This window comes from Erythrolamprus reginae, chromosome 2 (genome assembly GCF_031021105.1).
Source record: "Erythrolamprus reginae isolate rEryReg1 chromosome 2, rEryReg1.hap1, whole genome shotgun sequence".
Lineage (NCBI taxonomy): Eukaryota > Metazoa > Chordata > Lepidosauria > Squamata > Dipsadidae > Erythrolamprus > Erythrolamprus reginae.
Genome location: NC_091951.1, coordinates 19,347,156 through 19,370,358, shown reverse-complemented (window position 1 = coordinate 19,370,358; position 23,203 = coordinate 19,347,156). Strand labels below are relative to the sequence as shown.

General features: G+C 40.7%; 1 protein-coding gene across 1 annotated transcript in view; it reads left to right on the top strand.

Moving 5' to 3' along the window:
- Positions 1-23,203, top strand: part of LOC139163206 (vomeronasal type-2 receptor 26-like) — a 41,292-nt gene that overhangs the window by 4,250 nt on the left and 13,839 nt on the right. The window contains exons 3-8 of the mRNA XM_070744167.1: positions 984-1,041; positions 7,610-7,866; positions 10,367-10,511; positions 18,554-18,613; positions 20,404-20,618; positions 21,082-21,876. Coding sequence (XP_070600268.1) covers positions 984-1,041; positions 7,610-7,866; positions 10,367-10,511; positions 18,554-18,613; positions 20,404-20,618; positions 21,082-21,876 — 1,530 coding nt within the window. The remainder of the gene's footprint in view (positions 1-983; positions 1,042-7,609; positions 7,867-10,366; positions 10,512-18,553; positions 18,614-20,403; positions 20,619-21,081; positions 21,877-23,203) is intronic.

Sequence of the window (23,203 nt, the reverse complement as noted above, 5' to 3'; positions counted from 1 at the left end):
TGACTGTCAATTTTATTAGAAAAGAAAAAGGGCAGTATCTTAGACCTCCAGATTGGACAAATATTTATATTCAACTATTTATTTAAATTCATTAATATTTTGCACTTTGTATTCTTTATGTCTTAAGGGTTAAGAACCATAAACTATTCTAATATGTTCGTGAAAACCACACTGGATGTGTTAAAAGCTTACATTTGGATTTCATCTGATTTAAATATTATACACTATTCTTTATTGCCTCTTCAGATCAGTTATGGAATTGTTTCAGAGGCTCTGAATGATAAAAGTCAAATTCCATTTTTCCATCATATGCTCCCTAAAAATGGGATCCAGTATTTAGCAATTGTCCATATCCTCCTCCATTTCAGATGGACTTTGATTGGTCTCTTTTCAACAGACACAGAAGAGGGAGAGGATTTAATGAGAACTTTCACTCCTATCCTTCTCAAACATGGAATTTGTGTTGTTATCTCACATCAATTCTCAATGGCTAGAGCTATAGAACATCTCAGAAATGCCATTTCTAAGTGGAGAAAAGTCAATGTCTTTGTACACTTCTTAGACATTTTCTCCCTTGTGGATAGAGTTCAACACATCCATTTAACAATTGAAGGTTTGCCAGGACCCATTGAAGGAAAAGTCTGGATCACTACAACGGTTGGGAAACTGAAAATGATAAGAAATTCACTTTACAAATATATCCATAGTATTTGGGCCTTTCCTTTTCAGAAAAGAAAATGGACAAATGATGACGCCTTTCAACCCAATCTTTTTTGGGATTCCAAATTTGAAGACCAGTCTTTTCACTGTTCTTTTTCAAAACATGTCTTTTCTGTCAAGGGCCGAAGGCGATGTACCCAGATAGCACCACTGGACATGCAAGAGAAAAAGAACAGAATTCAGATAAAAAATGAACAGCGTTTTTTAAGTGTTGTTAAGACTTTGGCCCATGCCTTGAATGTTGCATATTCCTCAATATCTAGGAGGAGAAAAATCGAGGAGAAAGTGAAATTGGGTACTCCAAGGTTAGAGCCATGGCAGGTACGGGGTCCTGACTAGGATTAATCAAATCTACCATATTTTCGGTGTATAAGATGCACCAGACTATAGGATGCCCCTTGGTTTTGGGGGAGGGAAATAGACAGGAAAAACTACCTACCAGGTACTCTTCTGGCTAGCATCCTTAGTCTAATCAGCTGCAGCATATTATTTTATCAACTGGTTAGGGCTGAAAAAAACTTATTTGGAGGGAATAGCAATGAAAACAAGCCCTCAAAGGGCTGGAAAGAAACTTCTTCCGGGTAGCAATGAAAAAATCCTGCAAGCCACGAAGATCGTTAGCACCACATTAGGGCTGGGGATTTTTTTTTTAAAAAAAACCCCCTACATTCAAAATATAAGATGCACCCAAATTTTCAGCCTGTTTTGGGGTGGGGAAGATACTCCCAAACATACCATAGTTCCTATTTAGAAAAAAAATAGTGGCCATTTAGGGGAACCATTTAAACTTACTTGTTCTTCAAATCACCAAGCTGGCCAAACTGAGGCCAAATATAGTTCACAAGATTATGTTCCAAAGTGCAGGCACTATGACAACCATATGTTGATATTAAACACTGCATTATAAATTTATTTAAAATGAATACATTTTAAATAAATTCCTATAATTATGGGTTTGTAATTAGAATGATAGAATTCATATTCCTATATTTCAGCTAAACCTGTGAGCATTTAACCTAACTTCTCCTCATTGCAGGAATCCAATTAAAGTTTTTCATACTGATGGCGGCTCAGTCTTTTCTTTTAGCCATGGTGGTACAATGGTTACAATGCAAGTATTGCTGGCTAACTCAGTGTTCACTTCCAGGAGTTTGATCCTGACCAGCTCAAGATTGACTCAGCCTTCTATCCTTCCAAGATTGGTAAAATGAGAAGCCAGATTGTTGGGGGCAATATGCTGATTCTACAAAACGCTTAGAGAGACTTGTAAAAGTACTGTTAAGTTGTATGAAGTCTAAGTGCTAGGGAAATAGTGAAGGGAGGAATGAATATTTCTTGTTCACTGGTTGAGCTTTAAAATTGCTCCCCCTTTTAGGATGTTTCAAGTTGCTTTCAAAATTCCTGGGTGTTTCAATTCTAGTTCCATCCCTTCCTGGAGAAGAATGAATTTTGCAATATTTCCTGGGAGAAAATATATTTCGACCAAAGTGGAAATGTAGAAGCAGATCTGAATATCATAAGTTGGTTGCTTTTCCTCAAGAAAGATCCCATCAAAGAGCAACTGGGGAGTTTTGAAAGACAAAAGCTTATTATCAATCAGGATGCTCTTTTACAGTTAAAGGTGCTTAACAAGGTGACTGAAAATACTGAGAACCTTTCCGTCTCTATAGTTGGTGTTAGTGACCCCTAAAAGAGCAGGCTCGGATATATCTGGCCAGAGTTATTTATGCCTCTGTTTCACCACTGGGATAGGCCTCCTGCTGAAAGGAAGGTGATCCAAGGTGTTCAGTCAAAATGGAACCACAATGACTTGTCCAATATGAGATAATGCCTTAAACTAGAAAAATGAAGGATTGAATGTTGCCTTTGGCCCTCATCCCAAAAGTCCTTTTTGACGATTGAAATAATGAGGGTTAGTTCATAATGAATTGCTACTTAGATTTTCTTTCTGTCTTCTAAGCCATCCTAAAAGCCCTTGAATGCAACTGCTTATCTTGATTGTCATCTACATTTAGTCTTCCATTGAAACAAAGAATTCTCCAAAATTAAGTCATAAATAAATATTGGTTTGCCTTTCCATGTCATCTAATTGTAGTTCTAATTTTGGGAGAGAGTAGAGGGCAGGGTTTTTTGGAGTGCTATGGTTCTTGAGAACTCAAAGAGTTGCACAAAAGTAGCGACTAACAACAAAAGTATAATTCTTCAATAGAAAGGACCGTGTCTTGAATACCTAACTGGGTCTTAGAAATATTCCTTTCCCACACAGGAATCAAATCCATGTCCCATGTGCTGCAGTAAAAGAAGCCTGGCATACCCTTTTTAAGTGACATGTCATGATTTCACATCACTATAATTCTTGAAACTAGGCAGTAAATCCAATAAATAAATGCATACGTACGTACGTACGTACATACGTACGTATGTACGTACGTACATACATACATACATATATAAATAGTCTTATTTCACCAGCGTGAAAGCTGTATTGAAAATGTATCTTAACTGGAACAAGTATTTGGAGTATTTTCAAAGGGGAGTAGCTTTTAAATACTTTATGTTGTTCAGAAGAAACCTTTTCCTGATCTATTGCTCAGAGATTTATTTCCTATGCACAGTTTTTTAAAATTTTAATAAACTTAATGAGTACAAATTGGCAGATATTTTGGAATGGATTTTTTTTCCTGCTTAGTCTCTGCCTCAATCCAAATGTGTGGACAATTGTCACCCTGGATTTGTAAAACGGGGTCGGAAGGAAGAACCAATCTGCTGCTATGATTGTATTGCTTGTCCAGAAGGGACCATCTCAACACAGGAAGGTGAGTGATACCAGAGAAAAAGGCATTGGATTCAACCCGAACTTCAACTAAATCAAAGTGCATGTTAAAAGTCATATGTGAACTTGACTATTTTCTTCTTCATTTCTATTTTTAATAAGTTCAATTTATTCCATAAATAAGGAATAAATAGTAAGGAATAAAATATTGAAGAATAAGGCAGGAAGAGATGGAAGAAAGTAGTGGATTGGGCAAGATGAATTCTGCTAAAAGAAGTATTTTTACTACTTGTCAGATTGGATGTTTCCCTCTGTGTTTACCATCTAAATTCTTCGAAACTTGAAGATTGGTTTCAGGTCAATGAGTCTTGCTCTTCCAAATCAATTTTATCTTGCAGGCAAAAAACTCCAAAACCCAATCAGTCAGCCAGCCAGTCAGTCCGTCAGTCAGTCAGTCAGTCAGTCAGTCACTCACTCACTCACTCACTCTCTCACTCACTCACTCACTCTCTCACTCACTCAATATTTATTAAAACCATAGAGCCACATATCAGAAAGATTTATTTGGGAGGACCAGAGTTTCAGGGCTCAAGGAACAAGAAAAAACAAAAGACTCAATATTGAAATTTACAGAAAACCCACATACAGTGATCAATATTTACATTTTGATTCTCACTACCCACTGAAGCACAGAATAGAAATTATTAGAACAGCACCAGGATTAAAGATTCCCTACCAGCAAAGAGAGGGGGGGAACCCTAAAACACATCAAGGAGACCTTCAGAATATATGACTATCTGAACTGGCCCTTCATCAAATCCAAAAAAACCCAGCAGGAGCTCCTCCATAACAGGCAAGGAAGAGAGCAACAAAGAAAGCAACATTGTCAATCCATAGGTTACAGAAATATCTGAAGATCTCAGGACGATTTTCAATCAACACAATATATATCCACACTTTAAACCAGTGGTGAAATCCAATATTTTTTTGCTGCTGCTTCTGTGGACATGGATGGTGGGAATGGCAAGGGGAAATATTGCAAATTCTCCATTTCCACCCCAATTTTCCAATTTTCCAAGCTACTCAAAATTTCTGCTATTGGTTCTTCAGGACATGTCAGACTCTGCTGGATTTCACCCATGGATTAAATCCAAAAATATACATCCACACTTTAAATCAAAAACTACACTAAGCCAGAAGAGCTAGTATTCCAAGTAGTGCACCTTAGACCCAGAAGTGGCCATGTTGGAGGCTTCAGGGTTCCCAAGAAGCTTGTCTACTCCAAGGATAAAATACCCAGACACAAATGACCTAGATGATGGAATATAGGGGGAACTAATCAAATTTGCAGACGATACCAAGCTGGTGGGGGTAGCCAACACCCTAGAGCAGTGTTTTTCAACCAGTGTGCCGTGGCACACTAGTGTGCCGCGAGACATGGTCAGGTGTGCCGTGAAGAAGAAAGCTCAGGTTCCGGTCTCGCAACTTTTTGCTGAGAGAGTGAGAGTGAGAAAGAGAGAGAGAAAGAAAGCAAGAAAAAGAAAAGAGAGAAACAGAGAGAAAGCAAGAGTGAGAAAGAAGGCAAGAGGAGAGAGAGAGAAAGAAAGCAAGAGAGAGAGAGAGAGAGAGAAACGGTGAGGAAGGGAGAGAGAGAGAAATGAGCAAAAAGGGGAGGAAAAAAGAGAAATGAGAAAATGATTGAGACAGAGAATGAGAGGAAAGAGAGAGAAACAAAAGAGAGAGAGAAGTGACTCTTGATTTAAAGCATATGATAAAAAGCACCCAAAGAATAAGAGAGAAAAAACCCCAGCCCTCACCTGTTTTTGGAAATGGTTCAAGAGTGTGTATACACACACACACACACACACACACACAAGGGTGGGGAGGAGACAGGGATGGAAAAAGAGAGGAGAGTGTCTTAGGGTGTCATTTTGTGTCATTTTGGTTGGTGGTGTGCCCCAGGATTTTGTAAATGTAAAAAATGTGCCGCGGCTCAAAAAAGGTTGAAAATTACTGCCCTAGAGGATAGGCTCAAAATACAGAAGGACTTAGATAGCTTAACACTGTGGGCCCAAACTAACAAAATGATGTTCAACTTCAAGAAAAGTAAAGTCCTTCATCTAGATTTTTAAAAATACCCTAGACAGCATACAGACTGGGAGGAGTCTCATTTAGCAGTAGTGACTGTGAAAGAGATCTTGGAGTCTTGGTGGATAAACAACTAAATATGATCCAGCAATGTGCAGCAACGGCAAAAAACAGCCAACACAATCTTAAGCTGCATTAATAGTGGGATACACTCCAAGACTAGGGAGGTATTAATACCACTCTATAATATCATAGTCAGACCATACTTGGAGTATTGCATTCAGTTCTGGTCACCACACTTCAGAAGAGACATAGAAACTCTGGAAAAAGTGCAGAAAAGAGCAACCAAAATGATAAGGGGACTAGAAACCAAGACATATGAAGAGAGATTGCTGGAACTGGGCATGGGTAGTCTAATGAAAAGAAGGGCCAGGGGGGACATGACAGCAGCATACAGGTACTTGAGGGGTTGCCCCAGAGGGGAGGGTGTCACACTATTTTCGAGGGCACCACAAGGCCAGACGAGGAACAATGAATGGAAGCTCACCAAGGAGAGATTCAACCAGGAAATAAGGAAGAACTTCCTGTTGGTCAGAGCAATCAACCAGTGGAACGGCCAGCCAGCGGAGGCTGTGAATGCCCCAAATCTGGACATTTTAAAGAGGAGATTGGATTGCCATCTGGCTAGGGAGCTGTAGGATTTCCTGCTTGAGCAGAGGGGTTGGATTTGATGATTTGCAGGGTCCCCTTCAATTCTAATAAACAAACAAACAAACAAATAAATAAATTGAGCAATGTGGTATATACGCAGTACAATGCAGTGAGACATGTGCAGACCTGTACTTTGCAGAAAAAAACAAACATTTCACAAATGCATAGCACAACATAGAAGAACAAACCTATCGGGACAAGATTCAGCAATCCATCTGCATTTGGACAATAAAGGCCACTCTTTTAAAGACAGTATAGTCAGACCTACAGTACATGCATACAATATACAGGTATGCAGGTCTGTTCCCTAAAACACTGCCACGGTGTGGAACCTCAAAGGGCTGCCTTTTTTCTTTCATCTCCTGCCCTATTGAACACCCTGCCCATTGAAACCCAACAGCCCTCCCCCAATCATCTGGAGGTTGTTCTTCCAGGCATTGTGATAAATTGATTTCAACAAAGTAAATCACATATGGTGTCTTTTTAAAAATTTAACTGTAATCTGTCTACTGTTTTAAGATGGGCAACCAGAAAAAAAAATTTTTTATATCTATATCTATATTTCAGCTTACCAATTACTATGGTTTTCTTGTCTTTCACTATGAGCTTTCATCTAAAGAAAGTTTTTCTTTAATGTGAAAGGAGAGACTATAAAAATAATATTACTTACTGTTTTCCCAGATACTGAAAAATGCACCAAGTGCCCAGATGATAAATATCCAACTGATGACAGAATCCAATGTATTCCCAAAAGAATAACTTTCCTGTCCTATAAAGAACATCTGGGTATCATCCTGGTCTCCTTTGCTGTATTCATGTTTCTAACAACAGGCCTTGTTTTAGTCATATTCCTTAAATACCTAGAAACCCCCATTGTCAAAGCTAACAACCGTGACCTGTCCTACATCCTCCTGGTTTCCCTCTTGCTCTGCTTCCTGTCCTCCTTTTTCTTCATTGGCCAACCAAGGAAAGTCACCTGCCTTCTCCGACAAACAATGTTCAGCATCATCTTTTCAGTAGCTGTGTCTTGTGTGTTAGCCAAAACAATCATGGTAGTGCTGGCCTTCCTGGCCACAAAACCAGGGAACAGAGTGAGGAGATGGTTAGGGAAGAGCTTGGCTAACACCATCATCCTTTCTGGTTCTGCTGGAAAAATTGTAATTTGTGCAATCTGGCTGGGAGTTTCTCCTCCATTTCTTGACTCTGACATGCATTCCCAGCCTGGAGAGATCATTCTTCAGTGCAATGAAGCCTCTGTTGCCATGTTTTATGTTGTTCTGAGCTACATGGGTTTCCTTGCTGCCATTTGTTTCACAGTGGCTTTCCTGGCCAGGAACCTGCCTGGGGCATTCAATGAAGCCAAACTGATCACCTTCAGCATGCTGGTCTTCTGCAGCGTCTGGATCTCCTTCCTGCCCACCTACTTGAGCACCAAAGGGAAATACATGGTGGCCGTGCAGGTTTTCTCCATCTTGGCTTCTGGTGCTGGGCTGCTGGGCTGCATCTTCTTCCCCAAGTGCTACATTATCATCCTGAGACCAGATCTAAATACTAAGGGACATTTAATGATAAAAGTCAGTATCTGATCATGAAATAGTTTCTCAGACTCATAACATTATTTACTTATTGCAGTTATTATTGAGTTTGTCTGCTTGTTTTGACAAGGTTACCGTATTTTTCGGAGTACGAGATGCATCAGAGGATAAGATGCACCTTGGTTTTGGGGGAGGAAAACAAGGGGGGGAGAAATTCCACCTCATCCTACCAGCATCCTTCGCCTGTTCAGCTTCAGCATATTAGTTCGGTGGTTGTCAGTGTGTGCCCATGCGTGTTTGCTTTGCTCAGGCTTGGCTTCGTGGAGCTGCTAATCAGCTTCAAAGGCACAGCTGATCTTGTGTGGGGAAAAAGATAACCATCAAAGTGTAAAATAAATTAATTAATATTTGAAATTGTCATGAAATTAGGGAAGGACAATATAAGAAATGATATTTTATTATGATATAGGACAGGACAGATTGACTGAATAAGCAAATAAGCAGACACAGATAAGCAAATAAACAGACAGCAGTTCTACTGCTATATTGTTTTTATTACTGTTGTGAGCCGCCCCGAGTCTTCGGAGACGGGCGGCATACAAATCTAATAAATAAAATAAATAAATAAAATAAATGTTTGAAACAAGTTTATCGATCAGTGGATGGGATCCTCTTCAGTTCATTTTAAAGGAAAGAAAATCAAATGTTTCCAACTTTGTGAAATCTTTATTTTTTTGTAATCTTTTGTAATAAACAACAAAGAGGTGATTTTCGAGTTGTTTTTGGAAAACTTTATAAATGCTTTGTGAAAGTGATTTAATGACTATGAAGTTAATTACAAAGAATCTCTGGTGTGGGAAAACCATGCCTTGTTTGCTAATCAGTTGAAAAACAAAACCTTGAAAACTAATTAATGGTACGCAAGGTGACTACTTTAAAGGAAACATGTGATCTATGGGCCAGTGAAGTGCTTGAGCTTTTTAACACTTTACTTCAAAGAGAAATTAAAAGTGAAGGCAAACCAATCCTTTAGGAGACTGCATCATTAGTGGTAGACTCAGGCGATAAAAAAAGTAAAGAGCAAAGAGTTATATAGACAGAAAAGATAGAAGTATAAGGTTTATAGGAGAGGCACCATTAAATTAAAAATGTATGGCATATATAATCAGTCTGGTAAATATGAGATGAACAAGGTAAGAAGTACTCAGGGAGAGCAAAGAGAGAGAAAGAAGAGATAGAAAGGTGAAAGGGGGGAAGAAGGAGTGGAGAGAAGTAGGAGGGGAGAGGGAAGGAATAATAAGATAGACGGAGGAGATGGAGATAGAAGGAGGCGAGTGTAATGGAATGAAGGAAAACAGTCTGATGAACAAGATAAAATAGGTGTGAAACAGGATATTGACGTTTGATTGAATAAAAACACATCAATATGTATCTAATTGACATTTTAAGATATATGTGTTGACATAAAAATGGAAATTGTGGAGAAAAAATATAAAACGTTTTAAAAAGACAAGTGGGGTCTTCTCCTAAGTAATCCGGTAGATCTCTCTTGCTGTTGTCTTTTCTCTGCCCTGCGTGCTCTTGGGTTTACTAGAGCAGTGTTTCCCAACCTTTTTTGAGCCGCGGCACATTATTCATATTTTCAAAATCCTGGGGAACATTGGGGGGGGGGAAGTTTGGACAAAAAAATCTCTCTCTTCCTCCCTTTCGCTCTATTTCTCCCTCCCTCTTTCTCTCTCTTCCTTCTTCCCTTCTTTCTCTCTCTCCATCCCTCTTTCTTTCTTCCTCTCTCTTTTGCTCTCTTTCTCTCTCCCTCCTTCCCTCCCTCTATGTCTTTCTTTCCCTCCTTCCCCCTCTCTTGCTCTCTCTTGCTTTTTTTCTCTCTCTTGCTCTCTCTCTCTCTCCCTGTGTCTCTCTTGCTATCTCTTTCTTTCTCTCTCTTTCTCTCTCTCTGCCTCTCTTGCTATGTCTCTCTTTCTTTCTTTCTCTCTCTCTCTCTCTGTCTCTCTTTCTCTCTCTGTCTCTCTTGCTATCTTGCTTTCTTTCTCACTCTCTCTCTCTGCCTGTCTTGCTATGTCTCCCTTTCTTTCTCTCTCTCTGTTTGTCTCTCTTGCTATCTTTCTCTCTTTTTTTCTCTGTATCTCTTGCTATGTCTTTCTCTCTCTCTCTCTCTCTCTCTCTCTCTTGCTATCTCTCTCTCTCTCTCTCTTGCTATGTCTCTCTTTCTCTCTCTCTCTCTCTCTTGCTATCTGGCATTCTTTCTCTCTCTCTGTCTCTCTTGCTATGTCTTTCTCTCTCTCTCTCTCTCTTGCTATCTCTCTTTCTTTCTCTCTCTCTCTGTCTCTCTTGCTATGTCTTTCTTTCTTTCTCTCTCTCTTGCTATCTCTCTCTCTTTCTTTCTCTCTCTCTCTGCCTCTCTTGCTATGTCTCTCTTTCTTTCTTTCTCTCTCTCTCTCTCCCATGCCGACAACAGCGGCATCAGGCAGTAGCCAAGGGTGGAGGCAGAGCGGCTGACTGCGAGCGGGAGCCCTGATGGCAGCAGCTGGACGTGCTGCTGGATGCCATATATGCTGGCACTGCGTTGGGCATGGGCGTGGGGCTGGCACCTCTGGCCCAGCCAGAGAGTCAGTGCCAGCCCTGCAGCACCAGCATGTACGTCTCCAGCAGCGCGTCCAACCGCCACCGTCAGTGCCTCCACCCTGGAGCTCCCTCTTGCCGCCGCCATCTCCCCGCGACTGCCTGGGGCTGCTGCAGCCGGCACCCTCCCACTCCCACAGCCAGTGCCCTCCCGCCGGGCCCCAAAGGACACTTGCCGCCGACGCCAGGGAGGCTCCAGCTGGGTGGGGCGCTGCCGGTGCCTCTGACCTGAAGCTCCCACTCGCAGCTGTCCCTCGGCTCCTGCCCAATGCCTCTGTTTCCAGTGCTCTCCTGCTGGGCCCCAAAGAAGGAAGGCGGGAAAAAGGAGGCACAAAGAATGAAGCTCTCCTTTTTCCTGCCTTCCTTCTTTGGGGCCCAGAAGGAGAGCGCCGGAAACAGCGGCATTGGGCAGGAGCCAGGGGACAGCTGCGAGTGGGAGCTCTAGTCGGAGGCACCGGCACCGGCAGCGCCCCGCCCAGCTGGAGCTTCCCTAGGAGCTTCGCGGCACACCTGACCATGTCTCGCGGCACACTAGTGTGCCGTGGCACACCGGTTGGGAAACGCTGTACTAGAGAAAGAATTTCCTCTTCCTCTTCCCTGATCATCTGCAAGCTTTCACCAGCTGAAGCTTCCTCTAAAACTCTTTTGGCCAGCTGTTTAGAGCCATTAATTAACCAGTTCCTGATATGGCAGGAATGAGCTCATCCTCCCTTGAGCTGACCTCTAAGGAAGAATCTGGGGAGTTGTCCGAGGGAGACATCACATAGCCAGCTGTCTGTATAATAAACAATGACATTTTAAAGTATAAAGGTACTTGGTGTCTTACATGAATACAGAAGGGTGAGTGTAAAGGGAAAAAACATATTTGTTTATTATTTATTTATTTATTTATTCATTTATTGTGTGTTTGTTTGTTTTTTTGTAAAATTTATATGCCGCCCAATTCTACTTGGACTTCAATTTCTATCCACCCCTTAACCTATTTCATATTTACCCAAAGACAGAGTGGATAATTATCTATTTCCAGTCCCTTTGTCTCAAATACCATTCCAAAATTGATATTTCTAGGGGAAATTAGATTTTACTTTTGCATGACCAATTTTAAAATCACTTTCAATTCGGGATTAGTATATGGTGATCTAATAAAAAAGTAAATTACAAACAGATCCTATTCTTAACATTAGGCAGGGTCGGTTGCCTTGTACTCAGAGCAAGCAGGCAAAGCTGGATCTGGGAGGGGTGGAACCAGTTGGGCCGGGAGAGGCAGGGGAAGTGGTGCAATCAGCCAGATTACCAAACTGGGCAAAAAGTTAAAAACAGTTTGGTCAAACCGGTGTGAACCAGATTAATACCATCTCTGATTAATATATGAAAATATTTTATTTGTTTGTTTATTTATTTATTTATTTTATTTGTCAAACATGTATAGGATAGTAGTTTGTTTTATTTTTTTATTTTTATTTTTTTAAATTTTATTTATTTGTCAAACAATTATAGGATAGTAATTTACAAATAAACATTAGGTAGGTAATGATAATTTACAAATAAACATTAGATAGGTAATGATAAAAATAATGATAGAAGACAATAGAACATTAGGACAGGGATGGAAGGCACAATGATGCGCTCATGCACACCCCCTACAAACCTCTTAGAAAGAGGAAGAGGCTAATTGTAGGTAATCTAAGTTTAAAGGTTTGGAGATTTGGAGTAGAAACCACAGAGTCAGGTAGAGCATTCCAGGCGTTGATTGCTGAAGTCATATTTTTTGCAGTCTAGTTTGGTGCGGTGGACATTTAGTTTAAATCTATTATGTGCTTGTGTGTTGAAGAATCTAATGGAAAAGTAAATCAAAAACAGGTCCTAGTCTTAACATTAGGCAGGGTTTTTAATATTTTTTATTTTTTAAAATTTTATTTACATAAGTAAATACATAAGACCAGCGGTCCCCAAACTATGGCCCGGGGGCCGGATGCGGCCCGCTGAGGCAATTTATCCGCCCACTGCAGAACACGAGATTTTACATTGAGCGGGGCATTGGAGTTGGGGATGGGGAGCGACGAAAGTGCGAGGCTGGCTAAAGTTTTTCTTTTTTTGAATGGCAAAGGTTTTTCTTATTCTGAATGTTGCGCGTGCGTGCGCACTCCCCATCCCCTTGTGGGCTGGCAGGGGGATGGGGGTGGAGAGGCCACAACCGAGAGGCTCGGCACCCACCCATCTGCGGCGGGTGGGGGCGGCCGCGGCTCCCTTTCCTTCTCCCGCCGGCAGCCATCGCTGCAGGTTCCTTGGGTGGGAGCTGCCACTCCCTCTGGGCAGCCCAGCCAGGCGGCCGTAGAAAGTGCAGAGATTATTAGAAAGTGGCAGAACCCACCCGAGGAACTTGGGGCAACTGCTGCCGGCTTGGCTGGAGGCGACGGCGGTGGGTGAAAGAAAGAGCCGCGCCTGCGCCCGCCCCCGCAAATGCTGGTGCCAAGATTTCTCGCTCCACGCCAGGCGGGTTGGCTGGTGGATGGGGGCGGAGAGGCCACAACTAAGATGCTCAGCACATGCCCATCTGTGGTGGGGGGGAGCAGCTGCCTTTCCTTCTCCCACCTATATCTACTGCTGGTGGCCGTCACTGCAGGTTCCTCGGGTGGGAGCTGCCACTCCCCTCTTGCACTTTCTACGGCCGCCTGGATGGGCTGCCTGGAGGGAAGTGGCAGCTCCCAGCCGAGAAACCTGCAGTGCCGGCCGCCGACTTGACAGGAGGCGCCGGAGGTAGACATAGGCAGTGGGAGAAGGGAGATGTGGCTGCCCCCGCCCATGCCCGTTGTGGATGTGCCAGTGCCATGCCTCCCTGCCCCCCCCCCGGAAAAGAGAAAGAGAGAACAAGAGAGAGAGAGAAAGAGTGCGTGTGAGAGAGATCAACAGACAGAAAGCAAGATAGAAAGAAAGGAGAGAGAAAGTGAGAAAAAGGTAGAGCAAGAGAGGGGGAGAGAAATAGAGATAGCAATAGAGAGAACAAGAGAGAGAAGGAAAGCAAGAGAGAAAGAGTGTGAGAGAGAAAAAAATCAAGTGAGAGGGACAGAGAGAAAGAAAGAGAGAAAGAAAGAAAGAAAGAAAGAGAGAGAGGGACAGAGAGAGAGAGAGAAAGAAAGAAAGAAAGAAAGGGAGAGATAGAGAGGGAGAGAGGGAGAGGGAGAGATAGTGAGTGAGAGAGAGAAAAAACCAAGTGAGAGGGACAGAGAGAAAGAAAGAAAGAGAGAAAGAGAGAAATAGTGAGAGAGAGAGAGAGAAAGAAAACAAGAGAAAGAGTGAGAGAGAAAGAAAAGAGAGAGAGGGACAGAGAGAGAGAGAAAGAAAGGGAGAGATAGAGAGGGAGAGGGAGAGATAGAGTGAGTGAGAGAGAGGAAGAAATCAAGAGATAGAGAGAAAGAAAGCAAGAGAGAGAAGGAGGGACAGAGAAAGAAAGCAAGAGAGAGAGAAAGAGGGAGAGAGAGAGAGAGAGAGAAAGGAAGAGGGAGAGAGAAAGAGAATGAGTGAGAGCGAAAGAAAGCAACAGAGAAAGATGGACAGAGAGAAAGAGAGAGAAAGAAAGGAATAGAGAAAGAGAGAGAAAGGAAGAGGGAGAGATACAAAGAAAGTGAGAGAGAAAGAGAGTGAGAGAGAGAGAAAGAGAGAGAGAGAAAAAAAGGAGAGGAAGGAGGAGAGAGAGAAAGAAAGAGAAAACTCGGCAAGGAGTTGGGGACTTGCTCCACTTCACCTCCTCCTCCTCCCTCAAGGCGGCGGCATTAAGAAAACCGCAGGGTTTTTTTTGTTTTTTGTTTTTTTTGAAAAGAAGTTTTATTAGTTTTTGTCACAATTATACCAACTGAAATAATAGGAAACTTTGCAAACATTATTTCTCATTTTACAAACCACTCATAGTTATATAAGAAATATAAAATAAGTCAAAAAAAGAAAAGAAAAGAAAAAAAACATACATAAAAGTTTCCCCCCATAACAATTATACTAATCTCTTTCCCTCCCCCTCGCCCAACCCTCCCAACCTCCCCCAACCTCCCCCCCTCCCTCGAACTTCCCAGAGTGAAATCAAATTATCAAATCCCTTAAGATCAACATCATACGTACTTAAATTCTATATTATCTATTATCCTCCCTGACTCTATTACCTTCACACCCAAACCCGTTTAGACTCTTTATACTAATAAAAATCCTAAACTATTCATATGCTATTTGAAATTTTTTAGACTGATATTTCATTTGAATATAATCAATCCATTTTTTCCAGTCCAATATGTATTTTTCATTCGAGTGATCCTTCATGTAGGCCGATATCTTCGCCATCTCTGCTAGATTCATGACCTTTATTGTCCATTCTTGAATTGTGGGTAACTCTTCCTTCTTCCAATATTGGGCAATCAAGAGTCTCGCTGCTGTTATTAGATTCAGTATCAATTTAGTCTCTATACTTGTACAGTCTGTGGTAATACCTAGTAAGAACAACTGTGGTGTAAACTTCAATTTTTTCTTAAGAACATTTTGTATAATCCACCATATTTTTATCCAAAATGCTTTTACTTTTACACATGTCCACCACACATGAAAGTAAGTAGCGTCCATACAATCACACCGCCAGCATTTAGGCTGTATATCCGGATACATAGTAGCCAACTTCTTAGGATCCAAGTGCCATCTATAAAGCATTTTATAAAAATTTTCTCTCAAATTTTGAGCTTGCGTGAATTTGACATTTCTTACCCAAATTTCCTCCCATGTATCTAATGTAATCGTTTCCCCAAAATTCTGTGACCATTTTATCATACAATCCTTAATTAATTCCATTTCAGAGTCTTTTTCTATAAGTATATTATATATTCTTTTTATATGCATTGGACCTTGGTCCTTAATTTGTTTTATTAATTGTCCTTCCTGTTGTTCCATACCCAGTCTTTGATCCTTTTGCCATCTATCCTTCAACTGAGCATATTGAAACCATGTTTGCACTAATCCTTCTTCTTTTAAGTCATTCAAAGATTTTAAATGTAATACTCCATCAGTTAATTCCAATAATTCCTTATATGTTACAACATCTTGCCTTTGTTCTATACTAGTATTCTCTATTGCGTGTCTGGGCACCACCCATATAGGTACTTTATAATCCATTATCCCTTGATATTTTCTCCAGACACGCAACAGAGCATTCCTTAATACATGGCTCTTGAAAGTCCTATCCACCTTTTGATTATAAACCAAATATGCATGCCAGCCATATAACAATTCATACCCTTCTATATTCAATATCATTTCGTTAGTTAAGTTTACCCAATCACTTATAGCTACCAAAACTGTTGCATCATAATACAATTTCAAATTAGGCAATTTTAGGCCACCTCTTTCTCTTATATCCTGCATTATTTTCATTTTAACTCTTGGTTTTTTCCCTTGCCATACATATTTATTAATTCCTCTCTGCCATTCCCACAATTTTGACTCATTTTTAAGTATTGGAATCATTTGAAACAAAACCAAAAATTTAGGTAAAACATTCATTTTGATTACCGCTATCCTACCCAACAATGATAATTGCGATTTTTTCCATTTATCCATCTCTATCTGTATCTTGGACCATAAAGTTTCATAGTTATACTTATATAATTTTCCATTCTCTGCTGAAATATAAACCCCCAGGTATTTTACTTTTTTCACAATCTCACACCCAGTAGCCTTTACCAAACCTTCTTTTTGATTCCCTGTCATTCCTTTCTCTCCATAGATCTCTTAATTCTATATCGTCCATCATATCAAAAAACGATTTAGGGAGCTTAGCCTTATTTTGAATATTCTTGGAGGGGCCCTTCTTGTCTATTTTAACATCAATTACTCCATTCCAATCTCCCATCACTATATATGATTTACTATCTAAATTTATTAATTTTTTATGTAATAACTCATAAAATTTTCCTTGCTGTTGGTTAGGTGCGTATATTCCTACTACCATAAAATTCTTTGTCTCTATTGTTAAGTCAATTATTATATATCTGCCCAGATTATCAGCTTCAATCACTTTAGCTTTAAGATCAGGTCTTACATATACAACAATTCCATTCTTTTTTTCCGAAGCCGATGCAATATATAGTGTCCCTAGTTTTGCGTTCTGTAAAAACTTTTGATCTTCAAATCTTATATGAGTCTCTTGCAAGCATATTATATCATTTTTAAATTGTCTCAGATGGTGAAATACTTTTCTTCTTTTTTGCGGTGAATTTAAACCATTAACATTCCATGTCACAAATTTAATTGCCATCTTTGGCACCCGAAAGCCTCTGGAGCACTGCCTCCAGATCCGCTGGAGTCGTTTTAGATCTGGCTCCTCCCACTGCTTTCGATCCATCCACCACTTGAGCATATGTCATCAAGGGTAGCTTGGTCTCTTGCTCTCTACGCCTTGCTGCTGCACGTGTTTGCCTCTGGTCTTGTAGTTTTAGTTGTTTCTGGGTTTTACCCAGAACTATTCTCTCTTCTGATGGTTGTATTGATCCTTCTTGTATAGCCATCGCTCCTTCTTGTGCCTGCCCCTTCGTTGGTGCTATTGCTTGTTCCTGACGAACCTTTAAAATTTTTTCATAAAAATCTCTTGCTTTCATCACTGTATTAAGATGATGTCTTTCTCCCTTGTATGTGACTATTAATCCATATGGGACATCCCATCTATATTGTACTTGTCGCATTTTTAACTCAGTGACCAGAAAAGAATAGTCCTTCCTTGCTTTTAATATCTTAGGAGGGATTTCTTTTAGTACAGCAACTTCTTGCCCTAGAACTTGAAGTTTATTTTGAAATGAGTGTTGTATAACTCTGTTTCTAGTACCTCTTGTAACAAAATATATGACAACATCTCTTGGTAATTTCCTTTGTCTAGCAATCCATGAATTCACACGGTAAATTTTATCGATATTCCAAGCCCAGTCAACATCTTTATCATCTAGAAATTTCTCCAGGGCATCTGCAAAAGTTTGTCTTAAATCTTCTCCTTCATTTTCCCTCAGACCTCTTATTCTAATAGCCCCTTCCATGGATCTATATTGCATCATTACAATTCAACATCAACATGAGGCGATGAGGGAGGATATTGTTTTAGCATTTCAAGGGATACTGTTACAAATACAAGAAATTGAACAAGTTAATTTACAGCTGGAAAATAAAATGGAGGAGGTACAAGAGAAGATAGAAAAATCAGATGCTGAATGTGTAATGACACAGGTTTTTTTTATAGTCCCGCCCTCCAACAGTCTGAGGGACAGTGAACTGGCCCCCTGTGTAAAAAGTTTGGGGACCCCTTCATAAGAAAATACAAAAGACAAGATGATTACATAAAATTAAAAGCATAATAGAAAGTGGGTGAGTGTGCAACAGGACTACATATTAATATAAACTATGTATATTCTCCATAGCCATTTTATAGATACCTTAATAATCTGAATTGCTGATAGAATAACAAAAAATAGAAAAAGATATCAGAGAAAAAAGACGAGTAATAGTCTTAATCCTTTACTCGTAACTTTATCATCTATATGCAGTAGATTTTCACCAGATAGGTTTCTTTTGCATAGTTAGAAATTTACTGTTACTCGGGTTTAATCTTTTACCAAGCCAGTGATAAAATAGGTTCCAGCAATTATAAAATTAAGATTCCTAATTGCCTCTTAGTTCGAATGTCAATTTAGCCATTTCTGCGCATTGTGTAATTTTCTCCAGTATTAGTTCTTCCTGTGGTATTTTTTAACATTAGGCGGTGTTCAAGGTTATAGATTTTTCCCTTAGCATCAGGAGACAGGCAGCACTGGAATAAATTGTGATCATTCTAAGATGGTGCCAAACTCTATAGTTTTGGGGGACCTTCCCCAGATGTTTCTGGAGACAAGAGAATACATTGAAGGACAACACCAAATTTCCTGAATGTCGAACTGTCTTCCTTCAGCTTCATTTTCTAGAGATGTCCATAAAACAAGGACAACAACCACTTCAAACCAATGCCCTCTAGGCATTGTTGTGATTCCATCTGAGGCTCCTCAGGGAATGGCTGAACCTCTGCGGGCTCCATCCTCAGAGGGGGAGGATGAGGAACAGGAGGAGGAGGAGGAGGCCCAGGCAGATGGGGAGGAGGAAGGTCAGGCTGAGGGAGAGGGAGAACAGCCTGAGTCCCCCGGGATGGAGCTCTCCCCAGCAAGCAGCCTGGAGTCCTTAGCTGAGGATGCACAAGCCATAATTGATCTAAGGCAGAGAAGAGCAGCCCAGCGAAGGGGACAATTAGCCAGGTATTTCCAGCACTAAATAGGCAACAGCTGGGTTTGGGTGTGGTTCTCCCCAGAAAGGCTGAAAAGGCAGGCCCACCCTTCCTGTAATTGTGGAGTATTATCTTTGGGAGTCCTGCGATCTGGCTGTGCTCTTTGGCGTCTCTGAATCTGGCTTGTGGCCTTGAAAGCTGAAACCTTGGGGGGAGGCGTGGGTCTTATTCTCTACAGAGGTGTGTGTACCAGCAAGAAGTTAGTTGTATTGTCTGGCCGTCATGACTCTGCTGTGAAGCCTCCTAACAACCCTGTTTGTAAGAACAGTTTTGTCTCTGTGTTTGTTTTCCCAACTATAAAGTACCTTTGCTTTTACCAGTGTGTCTGGCTGCTTTTTCCAGTTGGTGTTGAAGTCTGGGGGCACCCAGACAGAACAGGCGTCTATCTATTATTTTTCAGGATACTTTTCTCCAGCTTCTCCTCCGTACATGGAGTCCCAGAAGTACTTCAGGATCCCCAAAGGAGATGCTGCTTCTTAGAGTAACAATCCTGGTTCTGTGAGATCCCTCTTGATATTCCTCCAGTGATTGCCTTTGATGTAAACATCAGACTGAAGCAACTTGAAAGGGATCTTGCATCAGAAAAGGATAAATGTCTCAGGTCACATTCCATGTTGCACACATTTTTGGGGCATTCAGGGACTGAGCTTCTTGAATGTACTTTTTCTTTCTCCTCTTTCCAGGTGAAGTTCTGTTTATCTCCCTCTCAGTCACGAAATTCACTCTCATTTCCATCTTGTGAGAGTGCTTTGATTTCTTCGAACTTTCTTGTTCTTCCTTAGAATTAGGAAGAGTACTGATTCAACCCAATTAATTATGGACTTCCTCCCTTTGTTTCTGCTTCTGCTGATGTCCCAGCCAGTCTCTGGGAAGCTGAGAAGGAAGTGCCTGCAGAATTTTCAGAAACATGGGGGAAGGAAACTATGGAGCTATTACAGGCCAGGAGACCACCTCATCAGTATAGTCTCCTTTGCCACAATTATATCTGATATAATCCTGTCTTTCAACACAGCTCCTTATAATCAACCTCTCTCGTAAGTCATTCACTGGGATGGAGTTGCATTCTCTCCATTTCCAGTCATAATACTCTTCTTTTCTTTCACTTGGTCCTATATTGTAGGACCTGTTTTTATTTATTGAGTCATTTGGATTACCATGGCTTCTCTCTTACATCTTATTTTTTGAGACCCAAATCTAAATCTAACCCCCACCCTCCAAGTCGTATACTATCCTGAATTAATCGCAATTGGTTTATTGAAATATTTCTATTTACCTCTGTCCAATCCATTTCCCTATTTTTATAACCATTCATTGATATTCAATGCCTGATTCTAGTAAGAATAGATTATGGCTTTGTTTTTAGAATTGCATTTCTGGGTCACTTATGGTAAGTCCTCTTTGCTGATGATTCTATTTTAATGGTTGAATTATTTTAAATCTTGATCACTGCACAAATTAAATTGAGCACTATTACAAAGAATAATATATTTATGAATATTACATCTTCATCCCACCTCCCTAACTTTAATAAAAATTAAACAGTAATTTATTTTACAGTATTGCATTTACTACTCCAGAAAGAAACCTATGCTTCATTTTTGCCATTCAACAAGTCAACAATCTCACACTTGGCTACAACATCCATGACAATTATTTGAACACGCTTGGGACTTCAGATGCCTTGCTGGACATGCTCTCAACTGGAGAAGCCAATGTTCCCAACTACAGCTGTGGCAAGAGGGACAACCTGATGTCTGTTCTTGATGGATCTCCTGATGACATCTCCATTCAGATGTCAACATTAGTAGGCACCTACAAAGTCCCACAGGTTTGACTGTGTGTTTCTCTATCTAGTGAAGTGATCAGGTTGTTGGTGGGTGGGTAGTAGATTCAATTATATATATTTTTTGGAATTCAAGAACTGCTTTTCATCATGGCCATTGTTGACTCGAGTAAGACATGGATAAACTGGAACAATGTTAAATCTGGAACATTTCACCAAATCTCTAAAATCAACTGATTTGCAATTGAAGAGCTCTAGATATAACATGTCTATTGTCTGAATGTTAATTTTATTAGAAAAGAGAAAGGCCAGTATCATAAATCTCAGGTTAGACAAATGCTTATTATCAAACTTCCTAATATTCTGCATTTTGTATTCTTTATCTTAAGTGTTACGAACCACAAACTATTCTAATATGTTTGTGAGAACCACACTGGATTTGTTAAAAGCTTACATTTGGACTTCATCTAATCTAAATATAATACACTATTCTCTATTGCTTCTTCAGATAAGTTATGGAATTGTTTCAGAAGCTCTGAATGATAAAAGTCAAATTCCCTTTTTCCATAAGATGCTCCCCCCAAAAGGGTTCCAATACTCAGGAATTGGCTATATCCTCCTCCATTTTAGATGGACTTTGATTGGTCTCTTTTCAACAGACACAGAGGAGGGAGAGAATTTCATGAGAACTATCACTCCAATGCTTGTCAGAAATGGAATTTGTGTTGTTATCTCACATCAATTCTCAATCGCTAGAGCTACAGAACCTCTCAGAAATGCCATCTCCAGGTGGCGAAATGTCAATGTCTTTGTTCACTTCATAGAATTATTTTCCCTTATGGATAGTGTTCGCCACATCCATTTAACAATTGAAGGTTTGCCAGGACCAATTGAAGGGAAAGTCTGGATCACTACAACAGTTGAGAAATTCACAATGGCAAGACATACACTTCACAAATATATGCATAGTTTTTGGGTCTTTTCTTTTCAGGAAAGGAAATGGACAGATGATGATGCCTTTCAACCCAATCTTTTTAGAGATTCCAAATTTGAGGACCAGTCTTTTCGCTGTTCTTTTTCAAAGCATGTCTTTTCTGTCAAGGGCCGGAGACGATGCACCCAGATAGCACCATTGGACATGCAAGAGAAAAAGAACAGAATTCTGATAAAGAATGACCATCGTGTTTATAGTGTTGTTAAGACTCTGGCCCATGCCTTGAATGTTGCATATTCCTCATTATCTAGGAAGAGAAAAATGGAGAAGAAAGAGAGATTGGGGGCTTTAAGGCTAGAGCCATGGCAGGTATGGGGTCCTGACATGGATCCATCAAAACTAGTTCTTCTTTAGAAAAAAATCCAATGCCCATGTACGGGAACCATTTCAACTTACTTGTTCCGCGAAACGCTAACAGGTTTGGCCAAGCTGAGGCCAGATTTAGTTCAACGGATAATTTTCCAAAGAGCAGGGATTATCACAATTATATTTTGATGTTACACACTTCTATTATAATTTTTTTAATGTATACATTGTAAATAAACTCCTGTACTTATGGGTTTGTAATTAGCATGATAGAATTTTATATTCCTATATTTCAACTAAATCTGGGAGCATTTAGCATAACCCCTCCTCACTGCAGGAGTCCAATTAAAGCTTTTCAGACTGATGGCTGCTCATTTAGCTGTGGTGGCACAGTGGTTACTGAAGTAGACCCAGAGGCAGGGTTAAGTGAGAACGGTACCTTTATTCAGCTCAGAATAGGTAAGTGACTTTCAGCTAGTACCGTCTGCTTTGCCTGGGAGAAACCGCTCTTTTTATACATTTGCGGTTCCCGCCAAAGCAAGAGCCAGCCGCGTCTGAGCCAATCAGGAGCGACTTCCTGATTCTAGCTCAGACAGCGCTTTAACAAGGAACAAACTATTTACAGAGATACAAGGTAGCCATTACAGGATACAACACCCCTCCCTCCTTAGTTTGGATACATCCATCACGAAAGCCATGTGACGAAGTCGTCCAATCTGCCGGGTCTCCGCGAGGCTCGCTCCGACCTGCGCAGTTCAGTTGCGTCCTCGCTGCCGACGGTGGAGGTCGGCTCGCTGTTGCTCCCCCGGCGCGGCTGGGGCCTATTTTGGGCTCCAGCCTGCTGATCTGGCCTGGAAGGCACAACGCTGGCTTCGGAGGAGGAAGATGGTTCGGCGTCGCTGGAGGATTCTCTCTGACCCGATAAGTCCATTTGAATGTCTAGTAAATCAGGTTGTGTGTTAGAGTCTGTTGATATGGGAGAGTCTGTGTCATCGGTTTGCTCCAGGGAGTTTTCTATGCATTTCCTTACATGGTCAATGTGTCTCTTCCACATTCGACCATCCTCCAATTTTACAATATATGTTTTAGGAGCAGTTTGTTTAACAATAATTCCCTTCATCCAGTTTACACCCCCATCAAAATTTTTTACAAACACATTTTGTCCCAAATACATTTGTCTTTCAGGGTTTACATGCATTGACTTATTTGTACAAAACCTTGGGTGTAGCCTATCTAGTGGGGACCTTAGTTTCCTTCCCATTAGTAACTCAGCAGGGCTTACATGCGTGTGAGTGTTTGGGGTAATGTGCTGGGTTAGCAAAAACTGGTC